The sequence below is a fragment of the Salvelinus sp. IW2-2015 genome, unplaced genomic scaffold, assembly GCF_002910315.2.
Source record: "Salvelinus sp. IW2-2015 unplaced genomic scaffold, ASM291031v2 Un_scaffold6326, whole genome shotgun sequence".
Lineage (NCBI taxonomy): Eukaryota > Metazoa > Chordata > Actinopteri > Salmoniformes > Salmonidae > Salvelinus > Salvelinus sp. IW2-2015.
The window spans coordinates 2,941-21,022 of NW_019947589.1; the positions used below are offsets into that span (position 1 = coordinate 2,941).

Genomic DNA, 18,082 nt, shown 5'->3' on the forward strand with positions numbered 1-18,082 from the left:
ACGACGCACGCACGCACGCACGCACGCACGCACGCACGCACGCACGCACGCAACGCACGCACGCACCGCACGCACGCCGCACCGCACGCACGCACGCACGCACAACCACACACACCACACACACACACACACACACACACAACACACCACAACACACACACACACACACACACACACACACCACACACACACACACACACACACACCACACACCACACGCACCCCATCCCTCCGACCACAACAACACCTAGGGCGGGCGGCGGGGTCCATCCTCCTGCGAGGCGGCGAAGTCAGACGACGAGGCAAGCCGACGTAACGGTGGGCCCCCCCCCCTCCAGAGAAGCGCCTGCACCATGGTGAAGGACTTGACTGTTGGGGTACGGGGCCGACAGCTCCTTGAGAAACAGGGATACGTAGTGCAGGGCTGGACAAAATAGAAAACGACGTTTATCAACAACAATACAATTTAATATAGCTTTATTTCCCACAGGAACTTACATTTTGACATTGTGAATAATGAGTACATTTTATTTGACAAAATAATTTAAAAACATACAGAATAGCCTCAACTATTTATACAATATAACACAGTAAAATGATTGAGAAAAAACAACGTCAACGGACTTACTTCCCTTGTCATTCCTTGTATACACATGAACCACAATGCAGCAAACAATTAGACAGCATCGGGCAAACTGTCCAGAATACATTGGCACCTCACATACAATTTCGTTTAAAATACATTTGAATATAATACAATATAAAGATCTTAATCCATTGAACCGTAGTTGTCACCACAAACATCACTCCCAGAAGCCAACAGACAGAATTTAAAAAGTTTGTCCAAATGTTGCTTGATCGGTGGTTAGGCGGATTATTTGATCCTAGTCAAAATAGGCTACATGAAGAGTGGAAATACTTTCAGAGCAGGTGTCCAGTGCTTATCTGCATTTCCTGCGACAGGAAAATTCTCCGCCGCAAAGAGTGATCAATTAAGATCCTACATCTGTAGGCTATACAATAACAATATATACCTTGTAATAGTGCAGGAAGGAGATCGACACACAGGCCCACTGTGCACAGCAAGAACACGTCGTTGACGTCGCATTTTCATCTATAGAAGAGCAGGGAGAGAGAGAATTGGTCCAATGGGGAGAAGACACACAGGCCAAAACATATCAACATGAACATGAGAGATAGGTAGATCGATGCGGAGGAGAGAGGAAGGGGAAGGGGGAGAGACAGAGAGTCAAAGAGTGAAAGAGATGGAATAGGAGAGAAGGGGAGAAAGGAGAGAGAGAGAGAGAATGTGGGGAGTAGCAAGAGAGAAGAGGTGAGTGGGAGGAGAGAGTAAAATCCTTCATTATTCACTCATCCCTGCTTTCCCCTGGATTAATTTCTAGCAGTAAACGCCATCACATAGAAAAAGCTCTTTCTTTGATGACCATAATCTTCTGCGTTCTAAAGCAAGTGACATCATCAACCAGATCAGTGAACGACATTTCGATCTAATCCAAGTTTCAATCCTTGATGGTTAATATAAAATATCTGGGCCAAAACCTTGATTCAACTCATTAAAATTCCTAAAAAACATACAGAAAAAAAACTATAAATGTGTCCCTTCTAAGCAATCTTCAAGAAAGTACATTGACTTTCCTATAATCGAAAAAATAAGACTTTCTCTTAAACAGTTCAGTTCATATTAGTTATATTCAGGCTAGTCAAGTGCTGACGATGCAACCATCTATTTCGAACATTGAATCCCATCTTAATTATTCTTGGTTTTTAAATACCATCTAACTCGCAGCACCTTTAACCAACCAATGAAAGAGAAGGGGAGAAAAAGAGGAGAGGTAAGAATGGGAGAGAGAAAGAACAGAGGAGGGTGGGCAGAGAGGAGAAGAAGAGATGCGAGAGAGAGAAAGAGAGAGATCCGAGTGAGAGAGAGAGACAGAGAGATGAGATTGAAAGAGTAGGTGGGGAGAGGAGAAGAGAGAGAGAGAAAGAAAGAGAGTAGAGGAAGGAGGAGGAGAGGAGGGGGATTGGTGCGGTCGCTAAGGGGCAAGGAGGGGGAGAGATGCGGGGTGTGAGGGGAGGAGGAGAGTATGGGAGGAGCAAGGGTATTGAATCAGTTGTGGTGCTAGTGTGAGTAGGAGGAGACGGGGACGTTGCCAAGCAAAGAGTGGGAGAAAGGGGGAGAAGGGAAGAGGAGCCTGTGGAGGTAAATTGAACAGGTTGGCAGTGATAGAGAGAGTAGGAATGGAGGAGAGGAGAGGAAGGAGAGGAGGAGCAGATGGTGAATCTGTGTGGTGCAAGTATCGAGAGGAGAGGAGGGGCTTGAATCCTGTGTGGTGCCTAAGGTACTGATGGAGGGGAGAAGGTAGGTGGTGGTGATCGTGTGGTGGAGAAGGAGGAGGGTTGGCCAAGGCGGGTGATGAGAAAGTCAGTAGAGGAGGAATCCGTGTGGTGCAAGGCTCTGGAAGAAGAGGGAACTGAATGAGAAAGAGAAACAATTTAAAAAAACCCAAAACGCGGTGCAGCACCTGGGGGTGAAGGGCGACGAGTACACACTAACAGCACTGGAGAGCAAAGAGCACCGAACAGGGTTCTGGTAGTGCCCGTGACGGGGCGCTTTTTTTTTCGGTCTGTCTGATGACTTCAGTCCTTCCCCAGGCCTGTTGAGAGCAAAGCAGTGAGCGTTTAGAAGTTTCAACCAGACGCAACATGTCCACATTAGGGAAAATACAAGATCACTAGGAAGCCAACCCATATTGAAGATGGCCTTGTGTGCGGATACATGGAGAGAAAATAGAGAAAACACTAGATGGGCTTTCCGATGTTTGACGTTGATTTTTAATAGTTCCACCCCTTATGGCTTCTAAGATTCTTTGGAAAGAGTCTTTCTGCTGATTTAATATGTAAACTGACTATCCTACTTGTATCACAATCACAACTGGGTCATGTTCATTAGGGCAACAGCATACAAAACATTGGTTGAAATTGGAGAATGGAAACAGAGCTTTTCTTAATGGACAAAACTCTGAGTAGAACGTCCCAGTTTGTTCTCAGCTTTCGTGCCTGTGACACGTTATGCTGACGTTGATCCATGTTAATAAGGTTTGAAGTTTTTAGTTTTACACATCACACACACACACACACACACACACACCACACACACACCACACAACACCACACACACACACACACACACACACATCACACACACACACACACGCCACTTTCTCTGTGGCGATATGGAGCTGATAACGCCGCTATTAGCAGTGACTGAAATAGGGACCCAGGAGAAACGAGGGGTCAAGGACCTCAAACATACCAGAGCTGGTGTGTATGTGTTTATGGTAAACGAGATGCCTACGTCAGTGTTGTGGCTGTGTGGTGTGTGTTGTGCCGGCCTGTGTGCTGAGCGACGTACTAGTCGCACTTCCTGTGATTTCAGGTTGGGCCTCCTGACCCTAAGGCAGCACAGTAGCAGCAGGCGAGCAGCACATCAGTGGACCATTCCCTAACCATCTACCTCTATTGACTTCTCATATAAATCTATATGTTGGGTAAACGTTACGAGTTAATGATCAGCTGATCATTTGTTTCTTTTAGTTAACTTCCATTAGTCATTTAATAGCCAATGATTAAAATATCTGACCCTGCAGTCAATTTGTTCAAGGCTGTGGTCACACTGAACTTAAGTATGAGTGTTCTTGTGTGCGGCAGGCCTAGTCACTGTTTTGAAGTGCCGTTGCAGTCCCTTCTCTCTCAATCTATTTCTCTCTCTTTCCCTCATCTCTCCCCCCCCCCGCGCTCGCCCCTCCCCTCTCTTCCCTCCTCTCTCCCCCTTCTCTTTTCTCCTTTTCCCTCTCTCCTGAATTCCCACCTTTAAGTTTCTCCAGCCACTGCCATTCTAGCCTGGGTGGCGGTACCAGTCTGTTTTGTGTCATCATGCAAACATGACAAGGATAGCAGTGTGTGTGTGTGTGTGTGTGTGTGTGTGTGTGTTTGTATGACAGACATGGGAACTGCTGATGAAGTAGGGCTTTGTAAAACTTTTGATTGATTGATGACAACATGACCTTTCTGACCAACATGACATTTCTGTTTGTTCCTACAGGCCCTCGGACACCAAGCCCCGGATCGTAGGGGCTATAGGCCCTGGGGGTGGAGGAGGAAGAGGAGGTGGGGTGGAGATGAGGCTGAGAGAGGAACCTGCTGCGCCCCAACCATGGGGTCAACCAGAGGAGGAACCCAGACACAGGGACACGGATCCCAACGAGGTGAGACAGTTTGGTTGAACGGTCGGTTATTTTACATCTTCACTGTGACTTTGCAGGATYGACAGTTTGGCTAATCTCTACACTGTGTTGACTATACTGCCATGAGTATGAGCTACAAACTGTTGATCTTAGAAGCTGTTCTCGAGTCAGTGATCATGCCTGGTCATGGAAGTGCTAGRGAGCCTGGGATATCTCCTGCCAGATGTGCTGACTACTCACTGCTGGGATGTGTTTGAGGTTCTGAAACGAGGGTGTTGGCTAAATGTTAGCTGTGTATTAGAAACSCTCCTCAAGGCAATGATCAGGCCTGGGCCTGTATCCACAAAGCGTCTTAGAGTAGTAGTGATGATATTGGATCAGGTCCCCACCTGTCCATATAATTATATTCATTATGATATAAAAGGCTAAACTGATCCTAGATCAGCACTCCTACACTGAGACGCTTTATGAATACAGGCCCTGGGYATAAAAGTGCTTCGGAACCTGTGATAAGAAAGAGTGTCTTTAGAAACGGTTCTCAAGGCCATTATCATCGGTAGTCTACCTCCAGTCAATACACCATTATCATTGGTAGTCTACCTCCAGTCAATACACCATTATCATCAGTCTACCTCCAGTCAGTACACCATTATCATCAGTCTACCTCCAGTCAGTACACCATTATCATAATAGTCTACCTCCAGTCAAGTACACCATTATCATAATGAGTCTACCTCCAGTCAATACACCATTATTCATCAGTCTACCTCCAGTCAACACACCATTATCATCATAGTCTACCTCCAGTCAATACACATTATCATCAGTAGTCTACCTCAGTCAATACACCATTTTCATCTCCGTACCTCCAGTCCAATACAGCATTATCATCAGTAGTCTACCTCCAGTCAATACACCATTATCATCAGTTCCTTCCCAGTCAGTACACATTATCTCAGTAGTCTACCTCCAGTCAGTTACACCATTATCATCAGTGTCTACCTCCAGTCAATACACCCATTATCATCAGTAGTCTACCTCCAGTCAATACATCATTATCATCGTAGTCTCATGCTCATCAATACACTATCATCAACAGTAGTCTACATCAGTCAAATTAACTATATTAATAGTTGTACTAACTTCAGTCAATACATCATTACTCATCATACATCATTACATAACTAGTAGTCTTACTTCAGTCAATACACTATTAATCACAGCTAGTCTACCTCAGTCAATTACAACGTTATCATCATACCATCATTATCATCAGTAGTCTATCTCCAGTCAATACACTATAATCAACAGTATTCTACCTCCATCAACACACCATTATCTTCAGTAGTCTACATCGGTCAATACACATTATCATCAGTCTACCTCCAGTCAACACAACCATTATCTTCAGTAGTCTACCTCCAGTCCATACACCATTACATCAGTCTACTCTCAGTCAACACACCATTATTCCAGTAGTCTAGCTCCAGTCAAACCCATTGTCATCAGTCTACCTCCAGTCACACACCATGTATCTTCAGTAGTCACTACCTCAGGTCAATACACCATTATCATCAGTCACCTCCAGTCATACACCATATATCAGTCTACCTCCAGTCAACACACCATTATCTTCAGTAGTCTCCTCCAGTCAGTACACCATTATCATCAGTCCTACCTCCAGTCAACACACCATTATCTTCAGTAGTCTACTCCAGTCAATACACCATTATCACGTCTACCTACCGTCACACCACCCATTATCTTCAGTAGTCTACCTCCAGTCAATACACCATTAACATCAGTCTACCTCCAGTCAACAACACATTATCTTCAGTAGTCTATCCCCAGTCAATACACACCATTATCATCAGTCTACTTCCAGTCAACACACCATTATCTTCAGTAGTCTACCTCCAGTCAAAACACTATTATCATCATACTCATTATCATCAGTAGTCTACCTCCAGTCAATACACCATTATCATCCAGTAGTCTACCTCCAGTCCAACAATTAAGGCTCTTCCTTTTAAATGTCAGGAGCAAGTTTAATGGCATCTGAGTCATTGCATGTAAACAAAGTTGCGTTAACACTAAGGGCTCTATTTAATCCGTATTGCGGAAGTAAGGCTCAGCGTTTAACACTATAGTGCTCACAGCTCATCGCCAAGCTAAGGACTCTGGGACTAAACACCTCCTCTGCAACTGGATCCTAGACTTCATGACGGGCCGCCCCCAGGGGTGGGTGCTTAGTCCTCCTGTACTCCTTGTTCACCCACGACTGCGTGGCCAAGCACGACTCCAAACACATCATTAAGTTTGCTGACGACACAAAGATGGTAGGCCCTGATCACTGACAACGATGAGACAGCCTATGGGAGGAGGTCAGAGACCTGGCAGTGTGGTGCCAGGACAACAACCTCTCCTCAACGTGACCAAGACAAGGAGATGAATCGTGACATACAGGAAAAGAGGGCTGAACACGCCCCATTCACATCGACAGGGCTGTAGTGGAGTGGGTCGAGATTTCAAGTTCCTTAGTGTCCACATCACCAACAAACTTCATGGACAACACACGAGAAAGTTCTACAGTTGCACCATCGAGAGCATTCAGACAGGTTGCATCGCCGCCTGGTTTGGCAAACTGCTCGGCATCCACCATAAGGCGCTACAGAGGGTAGTGCATATCGGGCTCATACATCACTGGGGCCAATGTTCCTGCCATCCAGGACCTATATAAGGCGGTGTCAGAGGAAGACCCAAAAATTGTCCGACTCCAGCCACCCCTGTCATAGACTGTTCTATCTGCTACCGTACGGCAAGCGGTACCGGAGTGTCAAGTCTAGGTCCAAACAGGCTTCTTAAAAAGCATCTACCCCCAACCATAAGACTGCTGAACAATTAATCAAATGGCCACCCGGACTATTTACATTGACACCCCCCCTTTTTGTTTTTACACTGCTGGTACTCTCTGTTTATTATCTATACATATTCACTTTACCCCTACCTACATGTACAAATTACCTCAACTAACCGTACCCCCGCACATTGACTCAGTACCGGTACCCCTGTAAATAGCCTCGTTTTGTTAATTTATTGTGTAACTTTTTTATTTATTTAGTAAATCATTTTCTTAAAACTGCATTGTTGGTTAAGGGCGTATTCCGTGCTTGTGACAAATGACATTTGATTGATTAAGTTCAGCATGATTTCCCTGTTGACGGGCGCCTATCCCTAAGAATTAAAGGCAATGTTCCCGCAATAGAGCAGACTGTATTCATGGTAAATGCTGCATATGCCGGCTCAATCGGAAATAACATTTCTATCTGTAACCCTTCAGCGATGCAGAATGTAAAGAGYCCTAATAAAGTTTCTCTAGATTGATCTGTGAGGACAAGTAAAKTGCTAAACAGTCYCCTCTTTGTCTTGTCTTCCTCAGGAGCGTGAAGGTGAGGACCTCCACTTCAAGCCCTGGTACCCCAGCCACCCAGCCCACCCTGTCAGACCTTACGCCCCAGAGGAAAAGGCCTCGGCTGGGATCGATGACCAGGTGGTGCCCTCCAAGGCTCCATCCCCGGACCCCTTAGAAACCCTGGGCGACATCCACACCCGCACCCACCAGCTCCAGGACGACCCCACCTCCTACTTCGTCCGCACTAAAGCCGGAGCCCTCTGCTTCCGCCAGGGGACGGAGGTCGCCACCCCCAGGGATGACGCGGCACGACCCGGGTGGCCTACTGTGACTGGTACTGGGGTAGGATCTCGAGCAGGCTCCCCTGGGCAACGTAAACCCCTGGCGGTCCTGAACCAATCCCACCAACAACCACTCCATCCGTCGTCCTCCGGCACCTCCATGCCTCCCAAGGCCAAATCAAGAGGACGAGGAGGCAAACGTCTGGTAAAATGTGTGTGTCGGCCGGGGTGGCACGGGCCCTACTGTGGGGTACCTACCATGGTCTACCACTCTAACCTGCCCACTAAGGAGAGACTGACGCCCAGAGAGAGACCCAGGAGGGTGATCAATGCCATCAACGTGAACCATGAGTTTGATCTTCTCCACGTGAGGTTCCACGAGTTGACCCAGGCTGTGGATCTGTTCCTGGTGTGTGAGTCTAACTTCACCGCCTACGGAGAGAGACGACCACTACGGTGAGTGGTATATATATATGCGTCTGTCTGTCTGTCTTGCTGGCTTTGTGTCTGTTTGCCTCCAACTTCTCCTCCGACGGAGAGAGACGACCACTTCGACGAATGGACAGGATGATGAGATGGCTGGCTGTCTGTTTGTCCATCTGGCTGGCTGTCTGTCCATCTGTCTGTGTGTCTGTCTTCTCTTCGTCTCTCTCTCCTGAAAGACTTGTTTAAGCGTATCTGTTGACACACTGTCTGTATCTGTCCCTCCCTCCAGGTTCCTGCGTCTCCTCCTGACAGACTTGTTTAAGCGTATCTGTTGACACACTGTCTGTATCTGTCCCTCCCTCCAGGTTCCTGCGTCTCCTCCTGAACGGAACCTACGACTACGTGCGCCACAAAATCCTCTACGTTTTCCTGGACCACTTCCCCGACGGCGGGCGCCAGGACGGCTGGATTGCTGATGACTACCTCCGTACCTACCTGACCCGCGACGGCATGGCCAGGGTGACCGGATCACGCCCCGACGACGTCTTCRTCATCAACGATGCCGACGAGATCCCCGCCCGCGAGGGACTTCTTTTCCTCAAGCTGTTCGACGGGTGGACGGAACCGTTCGCCATCCACATGAGGAAGTCGCTCTACGGGTTCTTCTGGAAGCAGGTAGCCTAGAGGGTTAGAGGTTAGAGGGCTTGTTAACAGAAGGTTGCTGGTTCGAATCCCAAACCAGGCGCGAAATCTATCCTGTGTAAACTTGATGGACAATCAAGTTTTTTAATCTTATCTTTTCGAACAGGATTTGAGCCGACTACTAGAKGGTTGTTAGTGACAGATCCTAGAAAGATAAGATCTCTATTGGATTCCACTCAAACGATATACAGTGCCTGTTAAGTGCTATGGTTGGCTATTAGGATCACTTAACCCCCTAAAACTGCTTACTGGTGTGTGTATGTATCGGAGGGGTTGTGTGTACCGTGCATTCGAAAAGCTATTCAACCCCTTCACTTTTTCCACGTTACAGACTTATTCTAAAATGTTCCTTATCAATCTACACACATACCACATAATGACAAAGCAAAAACTGTTTTTTATTTTTATTTGAGCAAATCTATCAAATAAAATAAACTGAAATGTGACATTTACATAAGTATTCATACCTTTAACCAGTACTTTGCTGAAGCACCTTTGGCAGTGATTACAGCCTCGAGTCTTCTTGGGTATGAAGCTACAAGCTTGCCACACCTGTATTTGGGGAGTTTCTCCCATTCTTCTCTGCAGATCCTCTCAAGCTCTGTCAGGTTGGATGGGGAGTGTCACTGCGCAGCTATTTTTAGATCTCTCCAGAGATGTTCCATCGGGTTCAAGTCCGGGCCATTCATGGACTTGTCCCGGAGCCGCTCCTGCGGTGTCTTGGCTTAGGGTCGTTGTCATGTTGGAAGGTGAACCTTCATCCCAGTCTGAGGTCCTGAGCACTCTAGAGCAGGTTTTCATCTCTGTATTTTTCTCCGTTCATCTTTCTCTCTATCCTGACTAGTCTCCCAGTCCCTGCCGCTGAAAAACATCCCCACAGCATGATGCTGCCACCAGGTTTCCTCCAGATGTGACGCTTGGCATTCAGGCCAGAAAGTTCAATCTTGGTTTCATCAGACCAGAAATCTTCAGGTGCCTTTTGGCAAACTCCAAGCAGGCTGTCATGTGCCTTTTACTGAGGAGTGGCTTCTGTCTGGCCACTCCACCATAAAGGCCTGATTGGTGAAGTGCTGCAGAGATGGTTGTCCTTCTGGAAGGAGCTCCAGGAACTCTGCAGCTCTATCTGAGTGACCATCGGGTTCTTGGTCACCTCTCAGACCAGGATCTTCTCCTCCGATTGTTTTTAATTTTACCTTTATTTAACTAGCCAAGTCAGTTAAGAACAAATTCTTATTTTCAATGACGGCCTAAGAACAGTGGGTTAACTGCCTGTTCAGGGTAGAACGACAGATTTTTACCTTGTCAGCTCAGGGATTCGATCTTGCAACCTTTCGGTTACTAGTCCAACGCTCTAACCACTAGGCTACTCTGCCGCCCCTTATGTGTATTAACTTAGATATTACTGCATGGTCGGAACTAGAAGCACAAGCATTTCGCTACACTCACATTACCATCTGATAACCATGTGTATGTGACCATTAACATCTGATAACCATGTGTAGTGACCATTAACATCTGATAACCATGTGTATGTGACCAATAACATCTGATAACCATGTGTATGTGACCATTAACATCTGATAACCATGTGTGTGTGACCAATAACATCTGATAACATGTGTGTGTGACCAATAACATCTGATAACCATGTGTATGTGACCATTACATCTGATAACCATGTGTGTGTGACCATTAACATCTGATAACCATGTGTATGTGACCATTACATATGCTAACCATGTGTATGTGACCATTAACATCTGATAACCATGTGTATGTGACTAATAACATCTGATAACCATGTGTATGTGACCATTAACATCTGATAACCATGTGTATGTGACCATTAACATGTGATAACCATGGTGTATGTGACCATTAACATCTGTAAATGTATGGACCAATGTAGTATGTGACCATTAACATCTGATAACCATGTGTATGTGACCATTAACATCTGATAACCATGTGTATGTGACCATTAACATGTGATAACCATGTGTATGACCATTAACATGTGATAACCATGTGTATGTGACCATTAAACATCTGATAACCATGTGTATGTGACCATTAACATCTGATAACCATGTGTATGTGACCAATAACATCTGATAACCATGTGTATGTGACCATTAACATCTGATAACCATGTGTATGTGACCATTAACATCTGATAACCATGTGTATGTGACCATTAACATGTGATAACCATGTGTGTGTGACCATTAACATCTGATAACCAGTGTATGTGACCATTAACATCTGATAACCATGTGTATGTGACCATTAACATCTGATAACCATGTGTATGTGACCATTAACATCTGATAACCATGTGTATGTGACCATTAAATCTGATAACCATGTGTATGTGACCATTAACATCTGATAACCATGTGTATGTGACTAATAACATCTGATAACCATTGTGTATGTGACCATTAACATCTGATAACCATGTGTGTGTGACCATTAACATGTGATTTGATCAATTCCATCTGAATAAAGTATCCCCTTCTTGTTCTAGCTGGGGTCGTTGGAGTCGTGTCGGGGTGCACGGTCGGAATGCTCCGAGACGTCTACGATGCCGACGGGATACGTCTCCGGCGCCGGGAATACTACACCATGCCCGGTTTCAGGAAGTACGAGAACGACACGGGTCACATCCTGGTCCAGTGGGCCGTTGGAAGCCCCTTCCACTTTGCTGGGTGGCACTGTTCTTGGTGCTTTAGCGCCTGAGGGCATCCATTTTAAGCTGATCTCGGCCCAGAACGGGGCTTCCCACGTTGGGCGCACTACGAGGCAAACGGGATCTGAATTATATTCGGGACCTGATCCGGACGGGGGGTTGGTTCGATGGATCGGTGCAGGAGTACCCCCCTCGGACCCCAAAGAGCACATGTACGCCCCAAAGTATATGTTGGAGAATTTGAGAAGTACCTGTACCTTCTGGAGAACCCGTATGTCAAACTGATAAAGATTGAGGAGTAACGAATTCGGGGGGTTAGAGAATTGAAGGAAGTGAATGGGTAAGGAAGGAGGGCCCCTGGGACTCACAAAGGGGAGGGACATGGAAACAAAACTATCACTCTTCATGGGTGAAGGATACAGACAGAAGGAAAACCTTAGCACTGATGTGGAAGGGTACAGAAGGAAGGAAAACACTGACGTTGGAGGATACCTAACGCAAGCTCCAAAAAGTCCTTATTTTTTGGTAAAAGGGAACATGGAACCACTTTGGGGGAATGACCACTGACTACTGACAAATAGTCCTCCCTAGAAACGCGCTCTATATCAACCTCTGAACCTCACCTACTACTTTCCTAGTTCTGACTGACAGACAGGCCTTTATGCTGGGTTGGTACGGTGGGGGCAGAGGGACAAAACAGGCGAATCGCAAACCTGTGGAAAAAGGAAGCAAAAGATGACATTTTTTGTTTCTGTTGATGTTTACTTCATCATATCGTCATAGCGACACAGACACTCCCTCGTCCCGTCGCGGAAATCTCACTCACTGTTGGATACCTTCCTGTTGTGTCTTTAGTGACCCCCTGCTAACACACACACACACTTTCTCCTCTCATCATATGTGAGTTAGATATAGTGCAGTCTACAGTGTATTGCTTTCCTATGGTTAATATTTTGGCTTGCTTGCAAATGAACTGACAAGAGAAAAAGCCTGAATCGTTGTAGAAACTCTCGGTTAACTTTACACACATGGAATGGGACTTCTGCATCTGTTGCTGCAAACCACTAACACTCTGTGAGGTGTGCGTGTGTGTGTGTGTTTATGTGTTAATCTGTGTGCATGCGCGCACGTGTGCACTGGGGTGTGCGATCCTGAAAGGTCAGAACACAATATGTGGGTGACAGTCCTCCTCTGTAGACAGACAGACAGACAGCTCGGAATGAATGATGAAGTGATGTCGTCTTCATAGCCTTTTGTACAGCACAGCAGGAGGTGTATTGTTGTTCTATGTGGCCTATAAAGACAAAGATTTAAACAAAAAATACTGGTTGACTCTCTCTCTCGTCCTCTCTTTTGGTTTCTCTCCCTTGCCTTCTCTATTACATCCTTCTCTCTCCGTCTCCCTCCCCTCTGTCCCTCTCTCTTTCTCTCTCTTGCTAAGGTCCGGTAAAAAAAAGGTCACTTGATTGCTCGAGCAGAAATGTGCCGCCCACGTTGCCATGGTAACGAGAGAGAGGGGGAGGAAGGAGTGGAGGAAAGGGAGGAGAGGGAAGAGAGAAAGGGGGTGATGAGGGAGGAGGGTGAGCTGCGTTCAAGGTAGGTCACTGAGTCTTTAGAGAGAAAGGGAAGAAAATCTACAGCAACACTGTGTGTGTGTGTTCCCTTTTTTTATCCTCAGGAGAATGTAACTTAACTAAATGTAGTTTACTCCTCTGGCTCGTTTATCTCCCTTCTTTCTCTCTCTGGCTCTCTCTCTCCCTCTCCTTTCCTTCTCCCTCTTTTTCACTCTCCCTCCTCTCTTTCACTCTTCCTCCCACTCTTCTTCTCTCTCCCTCTCTCTCTCTCTTCCTTCTCTTCTGTGTCTCTCTGTATTCTCATTCATTCTCTCTCTTACTCCCTCCCTCTTCCTTTCTCTCCCTCTCTCTCTCTCTCTTCCTTCTCTTTCTTTGTGTCTCTCTGTATCTCATTCATTCTCTCTCTTACTCCCTCTCCGCTTCCTCCTCTCTCTCTCTCTTTACCCTGCTTCCTCTCTCTCTCTCTCTTCCCCTGCTTCCTCCTATCTCCCTACAGTCCCGATTGCATAGACAGATCATGGTGCTTGATCATGCAGACTCTTGACTAGGCTGACTAGAGCCCAGCCCTCTCTCGCTCTCTCTGATGTTACGGTGGTGAGCCCTGCCTCTGCAATAGACGAACCCTTGTGGTAAACAGAACACTGAGCATGGTGGGCATTTGACGATGTCATATCCTAGCCGAGACAGAGATAAAGAGATGATTGATTTTAGTGAGATAAGATGTGTCTCAAATGGCATCCATTCCCTACATAGTGCACTATGGACCTGGTCAAAAGTAGTGCACTATATACAGTTGAAGTCAGAAGTTTAAATACACTTAGGTTGGAGTCATTAAAACTAGTTTATCAGCCATTCACAAATTTCTTGTTAACAAACTATAGTTTTGCAAGTCGGTTCGGACATGTACTTTGTGCATGACACAAGGCATTTTTCCAACAACTGTTTACAGACAGATTATTTCACTTATAATTCAAGTATCACAATTCCAGTGGGTCAGACGTTACATACACTGAGTTGACTGTGCTTTAAACAGCTGGAAATTCCAGAAAAAAAAGGTCATGGCTTTAAGCTTCTGATAGGCTAATTTACATAATTGAGTCAATTGGAGGTTACCTGTGGATGTATTCAAGGCTACCTTCAACTCAGCCTCTTTGCTTGACACCATGGAAAATCAAAAAAAATCACGCAAGACCTCAGAAGAAAAATTGTAGACCTCCACAAGTCTGGTCATCCTTGGAGCAATTTCAAACGCCTGAAGGTACCACGTTCATTGTACAAACAATAGTACGCAAGTATAAACACCATGGACCACGCAGCCATCATACCGCTCAGGAGAGACGCGTTCTGTTCTCCTAGAGATGAACGACTGTGGTACTTTGGGGCGAACAACAGCAAAGGCCTTGTGAAGATGCTGGAAACAGTACAAAGTATCTATATCCACAGGAAAACGAGTCCTATATCGAGCATAACCTGAAAGCGGCTTAGCAAGCAAGAAGCCACTGCTCCAAAACCGCCATAAAAAAAGCCAGACTACGGTAGCAACTGCACATGGGACAAAAGATCGTAACTTTTGGAGAAATGTCTCTGGTCTGATGAAACAAAAATAGAACTGTTGGCCATAATGACCATCGTTAGTTTTGGAGGATAAAGGGGGAGGCTTGCAAGCCGAAAAACACCATCCCAACATGAAGCACGGGGGCGGCAGCATCATGTTTGGGGGTGCTTTGCTGCAGAGGACTGGTGCACTTCACAAAATAATGGCATCATGAGGTAGGAAATTATGTGGATATTGAAACAACATCTCAAGACATCAGTCAGGAGTAAAGCTTGGTCGCAAAAGGTCTTCCAAATGACAATACCCAAGCATACTTCAAAGTTGTTGCAAAATGGCTTTAGGACAACAAATCATGGTATGAGTGCCATCACAAAGCCCTGACCTCAATCCCATAGAAAATTTGTGAGCAGAACTGAAAAAGCATGTGCGACAAGGAGGCCTACAAACGTGACTCAGGTACACAACACTGTCAGGAGGAATGGGCCAAAATTCACCCAACTTATTGTGGAAGCTTGTGGAGGCTACCCGAAACGTTGACCCAAGTTAAACAATTTAAAGCCAATGCTACAAAATACTAATTGAGTGTATGTAAACTTCTGACCCACTGGGAATGTTATGAAAGAAAGAAAAGCTGAAATAATCATTCTCTCTACTATTATTCTGACATTTCACATTCTTAAAAAAAGTGTGATCCTTAATTGACCTAAGGCAGGAATTTTAACTAGATTAAATGTCAGGAATTGTGAAAACTGAGTTTAAATGTATTTGGCGAAGGTGTATGTAAACTTCTGACTTCAACTCATGGAATAGGATTATTATATATTTTTTTACCTTTATTAACTAGGAAAGTCCGCTAAAGAACAAATTCTTATATACAACTGACGGCCTACCCCCGCCTCCCAGAACCCGACGACGCTGGCACAATTGTCCCACCCTATGGGACTCCCATCACGTTCCAGTTATGATACAGCCCGGATCAAAGCAGGTCTGCAGTGATGCCTCTTAGCACTGAGACTGCCACTCGGGACCCCACCCCTATTTGGAACGCAGTCATACATTCAGGAAATATACTGTGAGTTTGGTTACAACCTCAGATTCAAACAAATAAATTACAAAGATAATACAATATCTACTGTACAGGAAGGGATTTGAACCCTTAATCTGGATCTGTCGGTTTCCATATCTCCCAAATTCTCTTCGTCATCAAGGAAGTAGAATGAGAACGGCCATTTTACTGCAGCTCTTTCCAATCTGGCCCTCGTACCATCATGGTCACCTAATCATCCAGCTTCCAATTGCTCATTTGTCCACCCTCCTATCCCCTGTAACTATTCCCAGTGTCGTTTTGTAAATGAGAACGTGTTTAACAGTCAACTTGACTATAAATAAATCAAGAATAAAGAGAGAACCTGGACCTAACAGCACAGCTGTGACAAAACTAACACACACCTCTATCTAACTGTGTAGTTGTTGGGTGGATGATAACACACCTCTATATAACGTCTAGTTAGTGTGGGATGATAACACCACCTCTATATAACTGGTCTAGTGTGTGTGATAACACCACCATATAATGTCTAGTTAGTGCTGGATATAACACCACCTCTATATAACTGTCTAGTGTAGTGTGGATGATAACACCACCTCTATATAACTGTCTATGTAGTTGTGGAGATAACACCCACCTCTATATAACTGCTCTAGTGTGTAGTGTGGGATGATAACACACCTCTATATAACTGTGTAGTGGTATGTAGTGGGATGATAACACCACCTCTATATAACTGTCTAGTGTATGTGGATGATAACACCACCTCTATATAACTGTCTAGTGTAGTGTGGGATGATACACCACCTCAGTAACTGGTCAGTGTAGGTGGGATGATAGCACCACCTCTATCTAAATGTCTAGTTAGTGTGGGATGATACACCACCTCTATATAACTGGTCTAGTGTAGTGTTGGTATAAACACCACCTCTATATAACTGTCTAGTGTAGTGTGATGATAACACCACCTCTATATAACTGGTCTAGTGTAGTGTGGATGATACACAACCTCTATTAACTCGTCTAGTGTAGTTGGATGATAGCACACCTCTATCTAACTGGTCTAGTTAGTGTGGGATGATAACACCACCTCTACTATAACTGTCTAGGTGTAGGTGTGGATGATAGCACCACCTCTATCTAACTGGTCTAGGTAGTGTGGATGATAACACCACCTAATAACTGGTCTAGTGTAGGATGAAACACCACCTCTAATTAACTGTCTATGTTAGTGTGGATGGATAGCACCACCTCTACCTAACTGTCTAGTGTAGTGCTGGATCATAACACCACCTCTATCTAACGTCTAGTGGAGTGTGGGTATAACACCTCATATAACTGTCTAGTTAGTGTGGATGATAACACCACCTCTATATAACTGGTCAGTGTAGTGTGGGATGATAAACCCACCTCTATATAAACTGGTCTAGTTAGTGTGGATGATAACACCACCTCTAATAACTGGTCTAGTGTAGTGTGGATAAACACCACCTCTATATAACTGTGTAGTGGTAGTGTGGGATGATAACACCACCTCTAATATAACTGTCTAGGAGTGTGATAAAACCACCTCTATATAACTGGTCTAGTTATGTGGATGATAACACCACCTCTATATAACTGTCTAGTGTAGTGTGGGATTGATAACACCACCTCTTATATAACTGGTCTAGTGTAGTGTGGATGATAACACCACCTCTATACTAACTGGTCTAGTGTAGTGTGGGATGATAACACCACCTCTATATAACTGGTCTAGTGAGTGTGGATGATAACACACCTCTATCTAACTGGTCTAGTGAGTGTGGGATGATAGCAACCACCTCTATATAACTGGTCTAGTGTAGTGTGGGATGATAGCACCACTCTATCTAACTGTCTAGGGTAGTGTGCGATGATAACACCACTCTATCTAACTGTCTAGTGTAGTGTAGGATGATAAACACCACCTCTATATAACTGTCTAGGTTAGTGTGATGATAACACCACCTCTATAAACTGTCTATGTAGTGTGGGATGATAACACCACCTCTACCTAACTGGTCTAGTTGTAGTGTGGGATGATAACACCACCTCTATATAACTGTCTAGTGTAGTGGGATGGAACACCACCTCTACCTAACTGCG

At 45.1% G+C, this 18,082-nt stretch overlaps 1 protein-coding gene and 2 long non-coding RNA genes across 5 annotated transcripts; 2 read left to right on the top strand and 1 right to left on the bottom strand.

Moving 5' to 3' along the window:
* Nucleotides 1-4,120: 4,120 nt before the first annotated feature.
* On the top strand, nt 4,121-12,459 carry LOC112078815 (beta-1,4-mannosyl-glycoprotein 4-beta-N-acetylglucosaminyltransferase). Its single transcript, XM_070442146.1, is given in 9 exon segments — nt 4,121-4,286; nt 7,705-8,414; nt 8,750-9,059; nt 11,598-11,822; nt 11,824-11,863; nt 11,866-11,889; nt 11,892-11,969; nt 11,972-12,016; nt 12,019-12,459. Coding segments are annotated over 9 exon segments (1,581 nt in total). The 5' UTR covers nt 4,121-4,199; the 3' UTR covers nt 12,081-12,459.
* A 3,956-nt stretch (nt 12,460-16,415) lies between these two features.
* On the top strand, nt 16,416-17,259 carry LOC139026906 (uncharacterized). Its single transcript, XR_011478857.1, has 3 exons — nt 16,416-16,455; nt 17,065-17,108; nt 17,225-17,259. It is a non-coding gene; the product is annotated as an uncharacterized lncRNA (long non-coding RNA).
* LOC139026905 (uncharacterized) lies at nt 17,003-17,819 on the bottom strand. 3 transcript variants are annotated; one of them, XR_011478856.1, is made up of 3 exons: nt 17,776-17,819; nt 17,664-17,735; nt 17,003-17,056 (listed from the first exon to the last, which is right to left on the bottom strand). It is a non-coding gene; the product is annotated as an uncharacterized lncRNA (long non-coding RNA). The 3 variants fall into 3 exon arrangements; XR_011478854.1 differs by lacking the exon at nt 17,003-17,056 and adding an exon at nt 17,323-17,376; XR_011478855.1 differs by lacking the exon at nt 17,003-17,056 and adding an exon at nt 17,441-17,500.
* Nucleotides 17,820-18,082: the final 263 nt, after the last annotated feature.